This window comes from Botryllus schlosseri, chromosome 11 (assembly GCF_051294905.1).
Source record: "Botryllus schlosseri isolate E-star chromosome 11, Bs_hap1, whole genome shotgun sequence".
Classification (NCBI taxonomy): domain Eukaryota; kingdom Metazoa; phylum Chordata; class Ascidiacea; order Stolidobranchia; family Styelidae; genus Botryllus; species Botryllus schlosseri.
The window spans coordinates 15,976,833-15,997,671 of record NC_137246.1 but is presented as its reverse complement, the minus strand read 5'-3'; the positions used below and the strand labels follow the sequence as shown (position 1 = coordinate 15,997,671).

At 41.3% G+C, this 20,839-nt stretch overlaps 3 protein-coding genes across 3 annotated transcripts; 2 read left to right on the top strand and 1 right to left on the bottom strand.

The window, feature by feature from the left end:
• Positions 1-9,758: 9,758 nt before the first annotated feature.
• On the top strand, positions 9,759-11,089 carry LOC145449546 (cold shock domain-containing protein CG9705-like). Its single transcript, XM_080327932.1, has one exon. It carries the CDS (start codon positions 9,818-9,820, stop codon positions 10,286-10,288), a length of 471 nt encoding a protein of 156 aa, XP_080184058.1. The 5' UTR covers positions 9,759-9,817; the 3' UTR covers positions 10,289-11,089.
• Positions 11,090-11,160: 71 nt separating this feature from the next.
• On the top strand, positions 11,161-13,587 carry LOC145449545 (tubulin alpha chain-like). The gene is made up of 2 exons (XM_080327931.1): positions 11,161-12,522; positions 13,303-13,587. Exons 1-2 carry the CDS (start codon positions 11,303-11,305, stop codon positions 13,430-13,432), a joined length of 1,350 nt encoding a protein of 449 aa, XP_080184057.1. The 5' UTR covers positions 11,161-11,302; the 3' UTR covers positions 13,433-13,587.
• Positions 13,588-14,809: 1,222 nt separating this feature from the next.
• On the bottom strand, positions 14,810-19,042 carry LOC145449544 (NADH-ubiquinone oxidoreductase 49 kDa subunit-like). Its single transcript, XM_080327930.1, has 14 exons — positions 18,802-19,042; positions 18,591-18,715; positions 17,773-17,879; positions 17,518-17,598; positions 17,326-17,446; positions 17,049-17,161; positions 16,837-16,989; positions 15,923-16,008; positions 15,693-15,812; positions 15,421-15,550; positions 15,265-15,360; positions 15,123-15,206; positions 15,002-15,059; positions 14,810-14,939 (listed from the first exon to the last, which is right to left on the bottom strand). Exons 1-14 carry the CDS (start codon positions 18,900-18,902, stop codon positions 14,902-14,904), a joined length of 1,413 nt encoding a protein of 470 aa, XP_080184056.1. The 5' UTR covers positions 18,903-19,042; the 3' UTR covers positions 14,810-14,901.
• Between the last annotated feature and the right edge of the window lie 1,797 nt (positions 19,043-20,839).

Genomic DNA, 20,839 nt, shown 5'->3' with positions numbered 1-20,839 from the left:
CAAATTATGAGGATCATAGTTTAAGCGAACAGTGATACGGTGAAATTGAGTCGGATACGGTGTTAACACTGTTAATACTGTACGCGATTAATGAGCGTTAATACAAATATGACTGAACGTAAAAATGCCATATAGTGTGGCTTTATTTTCGGAAAATAGAAGCATTACTACACTTGCATTCAGAGGTGGTCAGTAACGAAGTACGTCTACTTTTTGAAGTACTTGAAGTAGATTTTGCCTACTTGCACTAATTTTTAAGCAGTTATGATTTTAGACTACTTCTACTTGACGGTTTTCAGATTTTTTAGGCAAAAATAGGAGTAGAATACCTACTTTCTTACTTAAACTTGTGAATCGCCACTTCTACTTGAGTAGAAATTCCGGCGTTACTTCTACTTGAGTAGCGATGGTGACTACTTTGACCACCTCTGCTTGCATTATAGCTCAACAATCAACATGTATATATGTTTCCAAGCAAAAGAACTGGAACTTACAACTCAAATAATGATACTGGGAATTGAAAGAGAAACATAAATACTACTTCTAAAAAGCGGAAAATATATTTCTTGTCTTTTGTCCAGAAAGTTTCAACAGTGGTATGCTAAAATAGGTGTAAAGCTAAAAAAAGTCGGAGTTCACCAGATTAGAACACGCCATTGGCTGCTAGATTACAATATGATAGGTTAATGCTAGATTGCGAAACGGTAGTTTCTCTAACGCTATGATGGGCTTATTTACTGTGATAAAGTATTTCATATGGGCGGTGTGAACGGAACCACGGAACGCGCTACCTAAATTATATTCACCGATACGTTGCTGAAACCATATCAGTCTACTGTGCGCGACGAAAATTCTGGGCTTTACTCAACTTTTATGGAAATTATATGTTGATACCCCATGAAAACAGCCCCAATATTCCACAGGCTATCTTTCTGATTGGAGGATTAAGCTACTTCTACTTGACAAACTGAAAATGACCAAGAGTGAGTAAATAGATCTCAAAATATTGCGAAGTAGAAGTAGCAGAGAATTAGATCTACTTGAGTAAGTACCCAAGTAGCGGAAAACTACTTGAGTACTTCAAAAAGTAGACGTACTTCGTTACTGACCACCTCTGGACCCCCCACCCCACCCCCACCGAAAATATGCATAATACAGAAATGAGTCCAACCGCATTAGCAATTATGAAATTACGGCAATTTAACATCGTATGAAGCTGCTTCAATGCTTTAGTCTATAGGAGTGTGCGGTGTGCGGCCTGTGGGAGTGCGACTAATATATGAACCGGGGCATTTCGGCGCTGGACATTTTCACGCTGTAGAAGACACGACCTCGACATAACGTTTCGGGCAACATGCGACTCCGTGCGGTGTGTGCGCTGCCAAAATTATTGGCGGCGATAAAACCGTACAATAAAATAACCACCGCGTGTTGGCTATATCCAGAAGTGGTCAGTAACGAAGTACTTCTACTTTTTCGAAGTACTCAAGTAGTTTTCCTCTACTTCTGGTACTTACTCAAATAGATCGAATATTCGCTACTTCTACTTCGTAATATTTTGTGATCTACTTACTTACTTTTCGCTATTTTCAGTTTGTGAAGTAGAGGTAGTGTAACCCTTCAATTAGAAAGAGAAACTGGGGAATTCTCGGACTGTTTTCACGGAGTTCTAACATTCAATTTTAAGAAAATTTAAGTCAAACCCAGAATTTCCGTCGCGCTTCACATCGAGTAGATATAGAGTTGCAAATATGTTTTCAAGAAAGTGAATGTTATTAAGATTGCAGGTTGCATTGCACCGCATTGTCGCCCATATGACATATTTCATCACAATAAATATGGCCCATCATAACGTTTGAAACTACCGTTTCGCAATCTAGCATTTAGGCTGCCCATCATATCGTAATATAGCAGCCCATGGCGTGTCCTAATCTGTAAAAGGGGGCTCTGACTTTTTGTGCGTTAGGTCTGTTTCAGCAAACCACCGTTAAAACTATCTCGTTAAAAGACCTAAAATACCTTTTCCGCTTTTCTGGTGTAGTATTGGTATTTCTGTTAAATTCGCAGTATCATTACTTAAATTTCTAACTAGTTTCAGTTCTTTTGTCTGGAGAACATACATCTTTAAGTTTAAAAGCAAGTGTAACATCGCCGTATATTTTCTAAAAATACAATTACACAATATGGCATTTTAACTTAACGCCATATTTTTTTATCATCGTATACTGTTATGTTCTTGATCTTGTTTGAACAATAACTCAATACGACGAGGTTGCAATAAGAAATCAGTATATTGTACAGCAGAATAACTTTAGGCAGCGACACGATCCAGAGTTCAGTTAAATGAAAAGACCACGAGACAACAGAACACAGGGTATAAATACAACGCAAGGCACACGAGGAAATAATTATTGGCGCTAATTACTAGTCCTATACAAAATAGAGTGAAACGATACCAACGTAAATACACGAACATAACAGTCCTCCCCTGTAAGTTAAAGGGTACAAGGGGATTCACGTCGGCCGATAGAAATCTGTTTGTTTTCTATTTCTAACGGGCTAACGTCTACCCGACGTACGAGCAGGACTAGCTGCAGGATCTTGTGCCCTGTTCCTAACCAATGGTTGCTAACTTGCTCAGCTTGCGACTGCGGAGGCTGAGCAACTTCCTGTGAGGCTGTATTATTATGGCCAGCTGAAATCAAGCGTGGTTGGAGTTGGTTTTTGTGCCTCCTCCAATACCCATGATCCGTTTTTATAATGTACACAACACGCCCCAGTATTTCCGTCACCACGCCGGCAACCCACTTTGGTCCGCTTCGGTAACTGCGAGCGTAAACCGAGGAACCAATCTCAAAATGAGTGACTGATTGTCCAGGCGTAACGGGTTTCGATTTGTCGAAGGGCGAGCACAAACTTAACAAATTGCGCGGCTGTCGACCATGTAAAATCTCAGCAGGCGTTTTCCGGTCTATGCCCGGGTGCGGTGCACATCGGTACGTAGCGAGAAGTGTTTGGAGCGCGAAGTTGAGATCTTTTCCCCCGTCGCAATTTTTTATTAATCCAGCTTTTAAAGTCTGGACGAAACGCTCCGCTTCCCCGTTCGAGGCAGGGTGAAAAGACGGTGATACGATATGGCTGATTGCCAAATTAGAGCAAAACGTATCGAATGATTGCGGCCCACCATCCGTGACAATTGTTATGGGCAAGCCTTCGATAGAGAAGACTTCCCTCAAAGCGTTGACCACGCACAAGGTTGTGGTAGAACCGATATTCATTACTTTAACGAAAGGATATTTCGAATGCGCATCGACGATGACAAGAAACATTTTATTGTTTATTGGACCTGCGAAATCCAAGTGAATTCGTTCAAAGCTTTCAGAAGTTTTTGGCCATTCGCGATACTGACGATCAGGCGCTTTCATTACCTTACGGCAAGCGTCGCAACTCTTAACGAGATTTTCAATGTCGCGATTAATGGAAGGCCAAGCGATGTACCGTCGAGCCATCTGCTTCATTTTCGCGATGCCCCAATGTCCTTAGTGCAACAATGATAAGACTCGCGAGCGAAGTGACTGTGGAATTACTACGCGCTGAAAACCATCAATATTGAGCATGACTATGTCTTCGTGCAGAGAAAGCGAATGTTTGCGAGTCGAAAACCAAGAAAAATCATCAATGTGCACCTTTGGATTCCAATTACCATGAGTGACAGATAATTTTACTAGTTTCATGGTTTTGTCCTTCAGCGTCGCGTCGCGAATTTCATTGCGAGTTAACGGCAAGCCATCGAATGCCATATTAATAGCGTGAACGATCTCCGCGTTTTCACGAATTTCCAGTTCGTCAAACTCAGGGTCTGGACCCTTTGGTAGGCGAGATAAACCGTCGGCGTTTCCGTGCTGATTAGTCGGTTTATAGCGAATATCGTATTGGTAAGCCATGAGCGTTAGTGCCCATCGCTGTAAGCGTTGCGCTGTAATCACGGGAATTTTCTTGTCTGGCGAGAAAATAGCTAAAAGCGGTTTGTGGTCCGTTACGAGCGTAAATTTTCTACCATACAAGAATTGACGAAATTTAGTGACTCCGTAAATGATTGACAGAGCTTCCTTCTCGATTTGAGAGTAGGATTTTTGCGAATCGGAAAGCGTTTTCGACGCGTGTGCGATCGGTCTCTCTTCGCCATCATCATCATCATCATTGGTTTATTAGCAATTTTATCAGTTCAATACACCACAAAAATGCGATACAATGAAAAGACAGGAAGATGTCGAAGCGACAAGGAGTAGTCTATGGAATCTGACACCCACCTTGGCGTAGGCGATGTAAAGAGGAGGCATGCACACTGAATGAAGGTAAAGAAGATAGTATAGAAAAAGAATGCGACAAGAAATAGGGCGGCATGTCATGGGAAGCGAGATCGATAGGTCAGTCGTGGTCCGGTAATCTTGAGGATGAACTGTATTTATTTAGTAGTAATTGCTTGTATTTCGACTTGAATGTGGACATGCTCGTCGACTGTCGGATGGCCGGCGGGATACTGTTCCACACATCAGGTCCGGCATATTTGATGGAGCGATGATCTTTTCGGTCGATCATATGATATTTGGACGACGTGGACGCGCGTGTGTTGTACTTGTTTGTTGTGCTCAATTGAGAGGACAGCGCCGACTCCGAATTGAGAAGCATCAGTTGACAAAATGAGCTGCTTGTTTACATCATAATGAGCCAACTGCGTAGCGTCGATTACGTCGTTTTTGAGAATGCGAAAAGCTGCGTCACAGTCCGCATTCCAAATGAATTCCGCGTCTTTTTGCAGAAGACGGTACAAGGCAGCGGCTTTATTCGTGAAATTAGGAATAAACGCGCGATAATAATTGACTTTGCCCAGGAATGCCTGTAGCTGGCGAACATCCTGAGGTTTAGGCAACTGTTTGATTGCTTCAACGGATTTGCGAGACGGGCGTTTGCCGTCCTTGTCGATTATATGACCAAGGTACTCGATACTACTTTTGAAAAATTCACATTTAGCGAAGTTGACGGTGAAACCGTATTTGGTGAGGCGCTCAAAGAGTAGCGATAACTTGCTAAAATGATCGCGTTCATCAATACCGGTAACGATTATGTCATCGATAAAACTAGCAACACCGGGTAAGCCGGCGATCATGGCATCATTACAGCGTTGAAAATTTGCGGGACTAGATGCGACTCCGAAACACATGCGTCGATAACGGAATAGACCGAATTGCGTGTTGATGACACACAAATTCTTCGCATCATCATCTAATTCTAGCTGAAAATAAGCATCGGCAAGATCAATTTTCGTGAAGATACAACCACCCTGTAACTTGTGAAGAATTTCATCTAAGGAGGGCAGGGGATGTTGATCTATCTGAATTTGTTGATTCAATGCTTTGAAGTCACCACAAATGCGTACTGATCCATTTGATTTAGTAACGGCAACAATTGGTGCTGCCCAATCACTGTAATTGATTGGTTCGAGGATACCTTGATTGACTAATCTATCCAATTCGTTTTGAACAGCGATCTGCCTTGCAAACGGCAAGGGACGTGGCTTGTTAAATACGGGCTTGGCATTAGGTTTCAAGTGAATTGTCACCTTTGTCTTGGTGCATCGTCCTAATACATTAGAGAAAACGGAGGGAAATTTGGACTGAAAAGATACCAATTTGTCGTTCGAATCAGAAATGTCGATAGTATTACATGATTGCGATTTGACCATCTGCGAGGAAATTGCATCCAAAGCAGACGTTCCCTTAGCGGTCATGGAAAAAGCATCGCTCCAATCGAAACCAAAAATGTTTTGCCCACGGTGTTCGTCGAGAACCAACTCGAACTTCGGAATTCGAACATACTGAATGTCGATATTGACAGTCGATATTGACTCTGGTGATCGACGAAACAGCGGCTGCAGGATTTTAGTCTTTCTGGGAAGTTGCCTTGGTTGGATTTGGTAGGTTTTTTCCCCTTCTGATAGCTTCCAGTCATTTTGTTGACGATGGAAGTATCTTTACCGTTACTCTCGCCTTGGATAACCCTATCAGTTTCCAGCGTTCTCACGTATGTTGCGGCTACTTTGAGAACGTCGTCAAGGGATGGATTGGTTTGTGTTAGACCAGTGGTTCTCAACCTTTTTTTAGCCACGCCCCCCTTTTTGATAGTGAAAAATTTCGCGCCCCCCTTATCGTCATATCACAAAATCCAACCGGGATGCTAGCAACCCCTACAGATTGTTTGATGGCACGGAAGGTTATGAGCGATGATGAGAGAATTAAAAAAATATGAAATTAGGTCTATATATAGAGAAACACGCGTGAAATGGAGGCAAATCTCGCGGGGCGCAAAAAATTTTTCCAGTTGACCGCTTCTTCGCACCCCCCTTCAATGCTTTCACGCCCCCCAGGTTGAGAACCACTGTGTTAGACAATGCCGTCTCACATCCGCGTGCGGCGTTTCTTAAATGATGAGATCGCGCATTAGCTCATCGACGTAGCTCTGATCACAGCCATCTCTTGAGCATATGAAGTTGCAATCCTTGGAGATTCCGCGTATAGTAGCGATCCAATCGGCGTACGATTGCCCCGGTTGCATCTTGCAATTGTAAAATTCGTACCTGGCAGCTTGCACATGAATGGAGTCTTTGAAGTGTGTAGACAACTTCTCAGTCAATGCGTCGAAGGATTGCGCACTGACATCAGCAGCACCAAACAAATTACGTAGGAGCGAGTACGTTTCAGGTCCGACCCATGAGAGTAGACACGCTCTTTTCTTCTCCATGTTGGAAATGCCGTAAATTGCTAGGTGATGGTTGAATCGTTGCAGATACTGGTCCCATTTCTCCTTTGATTTTACGAACGAATCGAACTTGGGAGGGGTAGCTTCAGATGTTGATGCACCGGGATTCAATCTCTGCGTTAATTGCGCCATTTCTGTCATGACTTTTGCCATTGCTTCGTCATGCTTTGCTTGCTGCTTCGCTTGTTGCTTCAAATCTTCTTTGTGCTGTGCCATTTCTTCTTTGTGCTGTGCGCGTTGTTCCGCCATCATTTCCTGCTGCTTCTCTAGAAGCTTCAATATACTTGCTTCCATGATGTATCTCAGTCGCAGAAATAAATATGAATCCGACTTCTGACACCAATTGTTATGTTCTTGATCTTGTTTGAACAATAACTCAATACGACGAGGTTGCAATAAGAAATCAGTATATTGTACTGCAGAATAACTTTAGGCAGCGACACGATCCAGAGTTCAGTTAAATGAAAAGACCACGAGACAACAGAACACAGGGTATAAATACAACGCAAGGCACACGAGGAAATAATGATTGGCGCTAATTACTAGTCCTATACAAAATAGAGTGAAACGATACCAACGTAAATACACGAACATAACATATACGAATCGCGCAACGTGTTAACATCGTATCCATACAACTTCTCCGTATTTCTCTTCGACTAAACTAAAGGCCGTAATATGCGTGAGCGAACATGCTATGACATTTTTCTAAAACGGGATGTTCCAGTAAACAAAAGATGAGTAGCCGATCTCATTTCCATATCAAAACTATCATTTGCATCTCATGATGCGGCCGAATGCTCATGCTGTCGGAAATTTATACCTTCTGGGATGCATCAATATGCATTGTACATGAAGCTCTCGTCTCCACCTTCCGCATAGCTTAATTTGCAGCTCATGAAAGTCCATGCGAACGGATTTATGACCGTTTTTAAAACTACTTACTAACTTGAGTAGATTTAAAGCCAGCAAATTCTACTTCTGCTTCAAGTAGTTTCAGGTTGCTTCTGGAAGAAGTACTTCTACTCGTACTTGAGTAGATTTTTGCGTCGCTACTTCTACTTCTACTTGAGTATCTGTCTTGACTACTTTGACCACCTCTGGCTAAATCGTTCGACACCGATATGTCGGCTGTCCACTCTCTAAATGACCAGCGTGGAATATTCCAGCGCCCGCAGCTGGAGCCGCACGTATCAAATGAGACCTGCCGATGAAAATAATGAGCCCTGTGAATTAAGAATCGCGCTCGTCTCACGAAATGGGATATTCTTTTTTCCTTCGTCTGGTACGAGTAAGCAAATCCAACATAGGCCTATCTGGAGCAACGACATCTTTTACCGCTTTACCACGATCTTTGGAGCTTAACAGACAAATCTCGCGTCAGACCAAACTCAATGCAACATCAAACCGACTTGTATTATACACTGCTACAGGGGTGGGCAATTTTTCATCATTTGACCATAATAATCATCGCAACAGCATTGGCCTGCCACTGCATGATTGGATATGGTTCCGAACACAGTAGGCAATCAATCAATCGACAGTTTACATTTTCATCTTCTCAAGACACACAGTACACACACACACACACACACACACACACACACACACACACACACACACACACACACACACACACTGTACAGTGCGATATACACGACACACAATGCGATGTAATGAACAGATATGGGGATGCCGAACTACCAACCAGTTGGGGTCTCTTTAACTGGCATCCACCTAGCCTAGACCTAGTGCCCGATGTCACAGTTTTCTTCGATGTCATTCTTTCATTATCGGTTGGTCCTTTTTTCAGAAGCTATCGCTTGCTCTTTTTCTTTCTTTATAGGGTCCTTAGGTTAGTTATCCATAGTCCCTCGGCCGTCCATGCATAGCTATGGTCCATGGAAACGAAGTAAGTAGAGCGGAACTTGTGCGCCTCTAGTGTCTGGCCACTAATGAGCTTGAGCATTGAGCAAGTAGCTTGCAGCAAAGTGTATTGCACGAACGAACTGCTCTGAACTCGGCGAGAACAAACGTAAAGCATAATTTATTGAGTTTACTGGAGCACTGACTTCATCCAACAGTCACCAATCTGGGGGCTAAGCTAACCGTAAGTTAGTTATCTATAACCGTAGCCGTAGCGTCCGTGGGAGACAGTGTCCAATTTCCTGACGTCGCGACCTATGCAGTGCTCAGCTCAGTCAGCTGCTCTATTCTGTTTTCGATTGTCCAATGTTCATATTCTACACTCAATGGCACCAGCCCTTATTAATTTAATAGCATCACGATGATGAACCAGTGCAACTGCAAGTTCCTACTGTCAGAATTATGGTGGTGTCTGAACATCTCAGAAAACTTCGTATTGGTTAAGTAATTTGTGTTGGTGGATGTTTCTTTTATGCCTAGTGTATTTTTTAAACAATTGGTTATCAAAGAGGCACCAATAAGATGGGTCAATTTGATAACAAATAGTTTTTTCATTGAGTATCAAATTCACCCCGGCAGACTTTGATATCTTTTTTGACCTTTTGAAAAAGCATGAAGAGTGAATACAAGAGCTGATGAAAAATGATCTGGTATATTGATAGCCAAGAGCCACATTGTTACTAGTTCAAAGAATAAGGAATGAAAAACCCCTTCAACCTGCCGTACTCAAACTGTATCAGAAGTGCCAAAAAATATCATCAAGTCACCCCGGTTCACCGGTTGACGGTAGATGCCGTTGCATTCTGTAGCATTTTGAGACCAAATAGTAGAACATGTACTCTACCAACGAATGAGCAAACGCTTTGATCATTCATGACTAGCTAGTTCGTTAGCATGCTTGACTGTGACTCAGGTGACCATTTGCTGCTACCTACTATGCTAGCATGCCTATCTATCAAACGATCATACTTCGATTTAAGATAGCCTTATTGACTTGACATCTGTCACCTTGCTGATTCATCCTCAACCGCATTTTTGTACGATAGAAAATTATTGAAGAGCGAAAATTAGAATAATGGCTTGCAATGCGGACCAAAGTAAGGCATCCGGTGAAGGATCGATTCCCATCAAGATGGACAGACCAAGGCTTTCGTCTGAACCAAATCCAAATTATAATACTCCTGTTGGCTCTCCGACTCAGCAGCACTTGTTTGTCGTGCCTAGTCCATTGGTGACTCGCCGTGAACGAACCTATTCTGCTTCTCGCCGCGCTACTGAAGGCCCGTCAAAGCGAGGAACTTGCAAATACTTTTCTCGCTCCAAAGGACACGGTTTCATCTCCCCATCTGACGGCGGTGAAGTTCTCTTCATGCATATATCGGATATCGACAGCGACTATGCGCCAGTACCGGGAGATGAACTGTCTTACAAACTGAGTCCGATCCCTCCGAAGTTTGAGAAGCACCAAGCCGTGGAGGTGCGAATTATTGCCATGGATAAAACATCCGGGAAACTTCATCACAGATGGGCCGAAGATGACTCGTGAACACACCCGTCGTTCTTAGCCTGCTCCCTGTAATTTGACCTATCCATGTAATCCAATCTGGTAATTATGCATTACTACTGTGGGAGTTTATCAACACATTTTGAAGTTTTGGATTACAGTATGGCTGCACTCATGCAACTGTGCGTATCTACAAATGTAGTAGCCTACTAGAATTTTTTGATTTGATAGTGTTCAAGTGCAGATTGGACTTGAAAGACCAGTTTAATCTCTGAATGCTTGGTTCGAAATCGATACAATGTCAGAATATAGTGTCTGATTTAATTTTGGTTTTATAAGTGGTTGAGCCATTCGAAAATGATTTCATATAACCCTGATTCAGATATGGCTAGTTTGAGAAACAATTCAATTACTTCAACCGTCAATTTCTTGATCAACCTGACAACGAATTTTTCCAGTAGTGTGCCATATTCGCTATGAATCTCAGCGTATGAATTACATCAAGCTGTAAGCTGTAGCCTACTGCATAAATCTCACCCTATTCAATATTGTATTGTGACTATTTTCATTTCATGTTAGTTGCAATATTGATTTCCTTTAGACATGGGTTGACATGTGGTTCATTTTTTGCTATAGTTAGTATTGCTGCATTTATTTCGACCTTGATTTGCTGTATAGTAAGCTGAGTGAGCTGACAGCAGTGCTGTAACATCATGTCAACCCAAAATCTGCTTCCACGCATTTGGGATTGTAATTTTAGCTATGTTGGGATTAGCCTTCGATGCATAGTCTGTTGTTTTATTCAATAATGAATGCTGGAAGCTGATGCCCTGAATGCGTATATTTGAGTAACCGAGAAGTTTCACTTTTGCTCCGTCTATTAGCCGTATAAGTCCGAAAGGAAATGACTCACACCAGGTTAGCCGATTCATTTTGTGAGCTAAGTCCATCACTTTGCAAAACTGTATGTTGAATGCTTAATTTTTCCTGTTCAGCCTTACTCTATGTGAGTTACATTTATGAGAGGGGGAGTTTCAGCTGCATCATTTTAGAAACATGCGTGAATGTATATCGGTACATGTCGGCCAGTGTGGAGTGCAATTAGGCAATGCATGTTGGGAGCTATATTGCTTGGAGCACAATATCCAACCGGACGGATTAATGCCAAGCGATAAAAGTGTAGGGGTATGCCAAGACTCCTTCAACACATTTTTCAGCGAAACGTCAGCTGGAAAGCATGTTCCGCGCGCATTATTCGTAGATTTGGAACCTACCGTTATTGATGAGATCCGCGTAGGGCCGTACCGTCAATTGTTTCACCCACAGCAAATGGTCACTGATAAGGAAGATGCGGCTAACAATTATGCAAGAGGGCATTATACTGTCGGTAGAGCCAAAATTGACGAGGCGGTCGGCGTTGTGCGTAAATTGGCAGAAGCTTGTAGCGGTCTTCAAGGATTCCTTGTGTTTCACTCGTTTGGAGGAGGCACTGGTTCGGGGTTTACATCGCTACTGCTGGAACGCCTGTCCTTGGATTTCGGGAAAAAATCCAAACTGGAATTTGCAATCTACCCATCACCGCAAGTGGCTACTTCTGTAGTGGAGCCGTACAACTCTGTCTTGACTACTCACGCGACTCTAGAACACACGGATTGTGCATTCATGGTCGATAACGAAGCCATCTATGATATATGCAGAAGGAATTTGGATATCGACAGACCCAGCTACTCCAATCTCAATCGACTGGTGAGCCAGATCGTATCGTCTATCACAGCTTCGCTCAGATTCGAGGGAAGTTTGAATGTCGATCTCACCGAATTCCAAACCAATCTGGTACCGTACCCGCGAATTCACTTCCCTCTGGCTACGTACGCGCCTATTATTTCAGCTGAAAAGTCTCATCACGAGCAGTTCAGCGTTGCTGAAATCACGAAAGCTTGCTTCGAACCGAATAACCAGATGGTCAAGTGTGATCCCCGGCACGGGAAGTACATGGCTTGTTGTTTGCTGTATCGGGGCGACGTTGTACCAAAGGACGTCAGTGCCGCCATTGCGGAGATAAAGGCCAAGCGATCTATACAATTTGTGGACTGGTGTCCCACTGGATTCAAAGTCGGAATTAATCATCAGACGGCTTGCATGGTGCCAGGCGGTGATCTCGCCAAAGTGCCAAGGTCCGTTTGTATGTTGAGCAACACTACAGCTATTGCGGAAGCATGGGCGAGACTGAATCACAAATTTGATTTGATGTACGCTAAACGTGCTTTTGTGCATTGGTGAGTAATAAGTATTATGAATTTTATATGACATAGAACTCCACAGCCTTGTGGGGGATTATATGTGTTATTTTGAGTGTAGCATGCCAAGGTGGTCAGTAACAAATTACTTCAATTTGCTTACTTGCACTACTGACTCAAGTGGTTCTGATGTTAGACTACTTCTACTTCTTGACAGTTTCAGAGTAAACTAAGTCTAGAATACTTACTTTTATACTTACTTGGAAGTCTTGACTTCTATATGCACTCGGGTGGATACCATATCGGTATTTACATCACCGTACTTCTCCTGATTACCAGGCTGCCACGCACATACTATAATATAGCCTACTATGGTCAAGAGCACAAATCTCTGAATAATAGATTGGGATCAGCGGTTTGTGAACTGTGCAATGTGATGAAATTGCAGACTTCCCAGTATTTCATGATACTGTTTTTGATTGATCCGCCACCATGCTTTCTGGAAAATGTTTCACTGTCCTAATCATGACTGGATGCCATGATAAGCTTATCCTGTGAGGTCTTGCAAGCAAGTTTGGAAATCCCCTATTGCAGTATAGCTGCAATTTGCTTAACTAGACTTTGCTTGATGCAGAGTGGATCGATTCATGCAAATTATGCTGAATCAGCTCTGCAACCACCTGTTATTTCATCCAATATCAAGATAATCATCACTTTTGTCCAGTGCACTCGCGTAATTGATGGCTTGTACGGTTGCTTTGAATTGAATGTACAATGCGCTCATGTCATGGATATATTTTATCTCAAATTTTTTCTCAGGTATGTCGGTGAAGGCATGGAAGAGGGAGAGTTTTCTGAAGCACGAGAAGATCTTGCAGCATTGGAGAAGGATTATGAAGAAGTCGGCAGCGATTCTGTTGAGGATCAAGAAGAGGAGGATATGTATTGATCACACTAGTGTTTTAAAGCATGTATCTGTGTATATATAAGCGAGAAAACCCACTTAGGGAACCTTAGGCAGCAGGGAAATTGTGCTTCCAAATTTGAGTTTTTGTCAATCATAAACAGGGTACGGTATCTTTTTCAGTTACGAGATCTTGGAATCGTAGGCTACTACAACTTTCCTCCCAAATTAGGCCTGTATATATACACTGTACAGTCATATTGAAACCAATGCACAAAATAATTTGAGACAATCATTTTACTAGTGATGTTACGCTCTTGCCATATTATGAAATTTTATCAAATCAGACTGCACTTGTCACTCTCTTGAACTTGCAGTTCATTGGTATGCAATTTCCCAAGATTTATGTTATTGTTTCATGATTTTTAACATCAAATATTGATGAGATAAGAGGTCTTGGGCCTAATGAATATATTATTATATCTATTTTGAAGATGTCGGTGTATTGAATTTTACTTTGCAGCGGCTGTTTAACAGATGGCCATCATTATCTTTATTTTTTCCATGCAATATAATCACGTTTGTTCTATCCTGTATTCAGAATAGTCACAGTGTTGCCGTAATGAGATTAATTGTTTAGATATTATTCTTATTTATCTCTTCCATTTTATTTTGAGCTTTTGAGCTTGAGTAATATTATAAGTTTGTATAGGTGTATTCACTTTAAATTGATATTGCAATGTCTAATAAATCATAATCAGGAGTTGCACCATTTCATGTCCACCCCAACCTGCTTGTTTGTCTGTTAAGGAGATCATAATGAATAAATATATATATGCGGTGTACTATGTGTTGCATACCATTGATTTTTAGGAGTTCCATTCAATGTTCCCTGAGTGGTGTTTAGGAACAAGTCCGGCTTCAGCTACAAAGCAAACTTAGGGTTCCTATGCAAGTTTTCTATCTCTCAGTATAGGGAGCAACTAATTGGCTCATTGCTGTTACTGGCAGTTGCTGAAATTTCAACCTGTAATTAAATGTATATGTGCAATTGCACTTATATATACCATCTGGTGATTGCAATCTATATTGATAGTTTCAGGACATTGGGTAAACTCATGACTTTGATTAAATTACTTCTTATGAACAGTATTCCAAGTTCTGTTACGAATTGCTATCATGAGATATGCTCTTTCTCTAAACGCATGAGAATCATTTCTCGGATGAGATTTTTTCCAGTTGTGATGAGAATATGTTGTCATAAAAAGCTCAGCTCCACAAATTTGACAAGTATTCGGCTGCACTCTGTATTCATTCTCTTCACAGCTTAGCCCCCCCCCCCCTGTATTCATTCTTTTCACAGCTTAGTCCCCCCCCCCCCCCCTAGACAATAGGTTTGAAGATCGGGACCTTTGCAGAATGTAACGGTTCATCAAAGTTTTATTTATTACAAGCAAAATATCTGTCCTCAATAAGAGTAAGTAGGAATTTCAAATAACAGAATAATTCTGGCTTTATCGATCGACTTCCCCAAACACAATATCCATAGTTCCTGAAACAAAATTCAAGTTATAGCTACGAAAAGTACTGTAAAATGACCTGCGCATATCTCACCAATAAGAGCCACCAAATCTGGCAACATCAAGCCTGTAGAAATGTAATCGGTTGCGGCCTGAAAAGGCAAAAAGGTATGATAGCTACATAATCTTAGCGTAGTCCAAAAGCAGTTGCCTACCAAATGAGCAAAGCCCGGAGCCTTGATTTTGCACCTGTAGGGTTTACTCGATCCGTCAGACACTAAATACACCCCAAACTCGCCCTGGAATATACACATCGATTGAGATAGAGTTCTTGAGCTCAAAATAACAACATGGAACCTTAGGAGCCTCGACAGCGGTATATGTCGCCCCGGGAGGAACTTGGTACCCTTCGGTGAACAATTTGAAGTGGTGAATAACCGCCTCCATGGACTTCTGCAAAATCCATCAAAAATATTGCAGCAAGAGTAATCGGACATCAAATTTTAGTGTTACCTTCATGTCGGCTCTGCTTGGAGGAGTGATTTTATTATCGTCGATTTTGATATCGCCAGGCGGCATTTTGTTTAGGCACTGTTCGATTATCCGCAGAGATTGTCTCATTTCTTCGACACGGCAAAGATATCTGAGGAAATTCATTCACATAAATGATTAGCAGCAAGACTGTGTGTGGTTACTTCTGTAAGGACATTATACCTTCAAAAATTGCAAATACCATTTAACAACTAGTTCCAATCTTGATACCACTAACAGCCTACAGCTATTACCTGTCGTAGGTGTCTCCATTTGTGCCAATTGGAACATCAAACTCCACCTGATCGTACACGTCGTATGGTTGAGTCTTCCGTAAATCCCATTTAATTCCAGACCCACGCAGCATAACACCACTGAAAAATGAATTTATTACCATATTAGTCCTACATGATGATTGATGAAACGCATCCCAGAGACTATGCTTCAAATCAAATGCTATTCATAGCCAACTTGAATAACAAACCTGAATCCGAGGTCAAGGGCATCCTCAGCTTTGACAATGCCAACATCAATTGTACGCAACTTCCAAATTCGGTTAGCAGTTACCACCTGAGAATATATCAATGTGAATTAGTTATTTCAGTTGGATGAACGAAAAAAATGTGTAGGATCGTAAACAGACCTGTTCTTGTATCACCAATGTCACAAACATGTCAGAATCTTGCTCATTAGTGCCATCAGCAACAGAAATTTAAATTCCCTTTACGGACACTTCTATTTCATTGCTACGAACACTTGCACACACTATCTGACTAGAAAAGCATTTATTGCAGAAATGCCTATTCTGAAATATATTTTAGACAGTGCTCGATATGATGTGATAGATGTAACAAAGCACATCGACGTGTTTGGAGTAATACTCTCATAGTTTTATTGGATTCGCATCACCTTTAGCCGTGAAATTCTCATAACTGGGCAATGTTCCTTTATATCACGTGCACAATGTATAATTTTGAAAATCTCATTTATTTGTGACACCATTCTGCATCAGTCGCAATGATGCATCGTCCGACTTCGAAATCTTTCACCACAGAAAATTTGATTTTGGAATGCCTTAAAAGTACCTCCTACTCAGACCACTTGCTACTTGTACTTGTCATTTCTACCTCTGCATGATGATTGAAAATCATTAATAACTGAAGATAGGAGTCAAAATCTGCCCAAGTCACAGTTTTTAGCAGAAATATGTGATAATTGTGAATGGGTCTACTTGGGATTTGCCTGTCAGTGCACAAGCGAATCCAAAATGGGTCCCCTATTTCAGCAAATGAACTGATGACCATTTAAGTATGACTGTAAAATTGCAAAATATCTTCAAAGTTTTTACTTCAGTAATTTTCCAAACTAGAATCAGCATAACAGTAAAACGTGTCATACCTCCTCCATCTCGTCGATTCTCGCAGAGAATCTGACAGCCCAATCGTAGATGTCATCCATGAGTCCAAGAGGCAGATCCTGGCTCACACCCCCTGGTCTCACGTAAGCCGCATGCATTCTGGCGCCAGACACTCTCTCATAGAACTCCATAAGCTGCGGAATGATTAAACGATTCCTACAGATCAAAATGGAATGAAAGTGAATCATCCTACCTTTTCACGCTCCTCAAACATCCAAAAGAATGGTGTCATGGCACCAACGTCAAGGGCATGCGTAGTAATACCCATGAGATGGTTCAGGATTCTTGTTATCTCCGCAAACAGGACTAAAAATCAAGGTCACAGTCACATTTGCAGCATTTACTAAATAATGAATATTATTTTTTCCTGATTACTGATGTGTATTTAAAAGATTTCCAGTCAAAGTTGTGCGTAAAAGATCTGTACTAGAAGATAGGGATAACTAAAGAAACATTTCAAAAAAGTTTACCTCTAATCCACTGGGCTCTGGGTGGTGGGGTAATTCCAAGCAGTCTCTCAACAGCAAGCGAGTAACACTGCTCATTCACCATCATCGATACATAATCCAATCGATCGAAATACGGCAGGGCCTAAACAACATCAACACGTATAGAAACATTGGATAACCCACGACCCATATCGTTTGTCAAAGTTCATCTACCTGTGTGTATGTTTTGTATTCGATGAGCTTCTCTGTGGCTCTGTGCAGCAATCCAATGTGAGGATCAGCCCTGATGATGACCTGAAGGATGAAAGATATACCCAATTGGGAGTGAACAAAACACAATATACAAAACTAGGGAAGATGTTACATTATTGGCACCGATTGTCCAAAGTATCGTATTGAAAGGGGCTTAGAAATCACTAATGAATCGAATACCGGAATACATGTAATTTTCAAAAATATGATACTCACTTCACCAGCCAGATCAAGAACAAGCCTTAAAACACCATGAGCCGCCGGATGTTGTGGTCCAAAATTGATTCGAATCGTGTCAAGCTTCACATTGTCACTTGGCACAGCTGGAAAAACACTCAAAATATCATACTTGCTAGAATACAAGACTTCAAGATACAGGTAGTTAAGTCATCAAATGACGTTCAACTAGAAGAACGGCATGATAGAGGATGTGCTTGTTATACTGGGAGACCTAAACTAAGCTCTAGCAATGTCAAATACATTATTTTGGCATAATTAAAATCCAGAAATAAGCAGTTTCTGATAAGAAAACCATGACTTTTTCATAGATGAGTTTCATTTTACCTCACAACTCTAACTATAATCACACACATTCCAGAATGAATCGTTGAGAGGATATTAACACAATATTTTAATCAGGAAGTTAATGAAGAGAGCTAGATCGACCGAATCTTCTCTATGAAATAACACACTAAACCAGTGGTTCCCAACGTGGGCGATATCGCGGTCCCGGTCTAAGGGGGCGACAGGGGAGCAATAATGGACAAAGGGGGCGACGGGGGCGAAAATAGCGATAGGGGGCGATGACGCGTTAATACAGCTGACATTTTTTTTTTTAGTCAACCCACGGAAATTTAGTTACAAAAGTGTGTCAAATTAGACATCGAGCCGAAAATTTGACCTTTTTTTTTGGTCAACCCGCCAGTAATTACAGTTTGTATGCCCAATTTTTGGTACACATGTATGGTGAAATAGAACACAACTTATACTAGCGTACCCGAACTGAATGCTTTTACTTATAAAAGATTTCTTACCAATTTGTTCTTGTTCTAATGCGTCGAATTTCACAATTTCTTTCGATTGTACTTTGGGGTTCATATTAACTTCTCCACCAATAAAATCCTTGAGATATTCGACATCAGCTTGCCAATAAGCTGATCTAGAATAAATACAGATTGCTTACAACAAGGTGTCCAATAACAGGCCTGAATCCTGAGACAATCATGTTACAAACTTGCATCTCACCTTTTAGACGTGTAAAACGGCAGTCCGCGATTTGCTTGCAGTGCGATGGGTTGTCGCAATTTGGCTATTAGGTGCCCGGCTCTAGTTACAAACGACGACATGTCTAACTACTACTGAGATTCGGGTACCTAAAATTGACGAAAACAACGTCGCTATCGCTACTCAAACCTGCCCAAACAACTTTTTGCAATCGCAGGGGTCTAACTCTCATATAGTGAATAGTGATGGGGGACGACGTTTGTGTCCTGAATGACTGACATGTGTAATCAGGCATGGAATTGTTGCAAACTAGCCATAAGAGAACCAATGATATGTTCCCGAAGTGCACTATAAGTTTGGTAGATTGTGAAAAATACAGATACTCTAACGTCGGCTCACTTTCCATGGGGCATACATAAAACGTACAGTAACTTTTATGAATCTCCAAAATAATTGCATTCTTCATCCTCATTCCCCACATTCACGATCAAAATTTTGTATTTGATACAGTCAGATTCCACTGAATGAAGTCGCTTGTGATAGACGGACCACAATCTAACGTATCGGTCTTACCTAACCAGTACCCACACGAGTCACCTCATTTTCATTGCTTGTCCTTTTTATGTAATCTTCAGCTCGTCAACGATATGTGATTGATTTTAGTTCAGTATGCAATGTGCATGCACATGTCTCTGATATACATGTTGTTTCATTATCATATGTTGGTCAAGATCGATGTTTGGATGGATCATTCATAACCGCCTTCTTGAAATATAGATCAGAGATGAGCGAATTTGGTACTGGTATGGTTGTTATACGTCCTTCTCTTTCAGGTTTTTGAAAATGTCCTCCAATCTAAGCTTAAATGTCCTCCTTTTTTCCCATCGCACTCCTTTACAGCTTTTAGAGTACGCTTACCATACGTCCTCTTTTAAGAGGATTTGTCCTCTTTTTTGACTTGTTTGAAAGTGTCCTCGGAGGACGCCCTTTTGTCCTCTTTTTTGAGATTTTGTCCTCTTTTTTGAAAATTTAGGTCAGATTTAGAGGAAATTGCGAGTGATATTCCGCAAATTAGCGTAGAAGTGAAGCTCCGGCGGGTATTTCGGAGGGAAAAGCGGTGATTTTAGCTTTTTGAGCTCTGAGCGGAAGTGATGACCTTTTTTTTTTTTTTTTTTTTTTTTAGTCATCCACCTGGCAATGTGGAGTGAAAAACGTGCTTTTGAGCTCTGAGCGGAAGTGATGACCTTTTTTTTTAGTCATCCACCTGGCAATGTGGAGTGAAAAACGTGATTTTGAGCTCTGAGCGGAAGTGATCACCTTTTTTTTTTTTTTTCTTCTCCAGTTTTGCATGTCTGAAATTTCTGAAAAAGTGTCCTCTTTTTTCATTTCCGAAATATGGTAAGCCTATTTTAGAGCTACTTAGATGATGGATAGATTCGAGTGAAAATGGGCATAAATTACGCTAAACCAATGATATATATACAATGGTATACAATATATATACAATGGTATATATATCATTGCGCTAAACAGAAAATTTGGGGTTCGAACATGAGTGACGACTTTTTTTTAGTCAACCAACCACAATTTCGTGGTAAATTGACCTTTCTTTTTTCCGAATTTTACTACAGTATTGTAAGACTGAAAATTTTGTAAAAGTGTCCTCCTTTCCCGATTCCAAAATATGGTAACCCTAGTATTCTACAGGGTTGGTTCGATTATGTTCACAATAAGAGCAATTCTGTTCACAATAAGAGCAGTCTCATGTTCACAATAAGAGCAGTCATGTTCACAATAAGAGCAGTCTCATGTTCACAATAAGAGCAGTCGTTGTATTCACAATTACATCAGTCGCAGCACCACCATATCCCCCTGACACGATGTCCGAGTGGCAACATAGTCCGAACACAACCCAGACATGATGTCCGAACACCCCCAGACACGATGTCCTAGTGTCAACGCAGTTCAAACACACTCCTGACATGATGCCCGAACACCCCTAGACACGATGTCCGAATGTCAACGCAGTCCGAACACATCCCAGACACGATGTCCGAAC

Coding starts and splice junctions, on each gene's coding strand:
- LOC145449546 (XM_080327932.1), top strand. CDS start 9,818: ATGGCTTGCAATGCGGACCAAAGTAAGGCATCCGGTGAAGGATCGATT.
- LOC145449545 (XM_080327931.1), top strand. CDS start 11,303: ATGCGTGAATGTATATCGGTACATGTCGGCCAGTGTGGAGTGCAATTA. Junction 12,523..13,302: donor AAACGTGCTTTTGTGCATTG/GTGAGTAATAAG, acceptor ATTTTTTCTCAG/GTATGTCGGTGAAGGCATGG.
- LOC145449544 (XM_080327930.1), bottom strand. CDS start 18,902: ATGTCGTCGTTTGTAACTAGAGCCGGGCACCTAATAGCCAAATTGCGA. Junction 16,990..17,048: donor TGTTTGAGGAGCGTGAAAAG/GTAGGATGATTC, acceptor ATCATTCCGCAG/CTTATGGAGTTCTATGAGAG. Junction 15,060..15,122: donor CTCCGGGCTTTGCTCATTTG/GTAGGCAACTGC, acceptor TTGCCTTTTCAG/GCCGCAACCGATTACATTTC.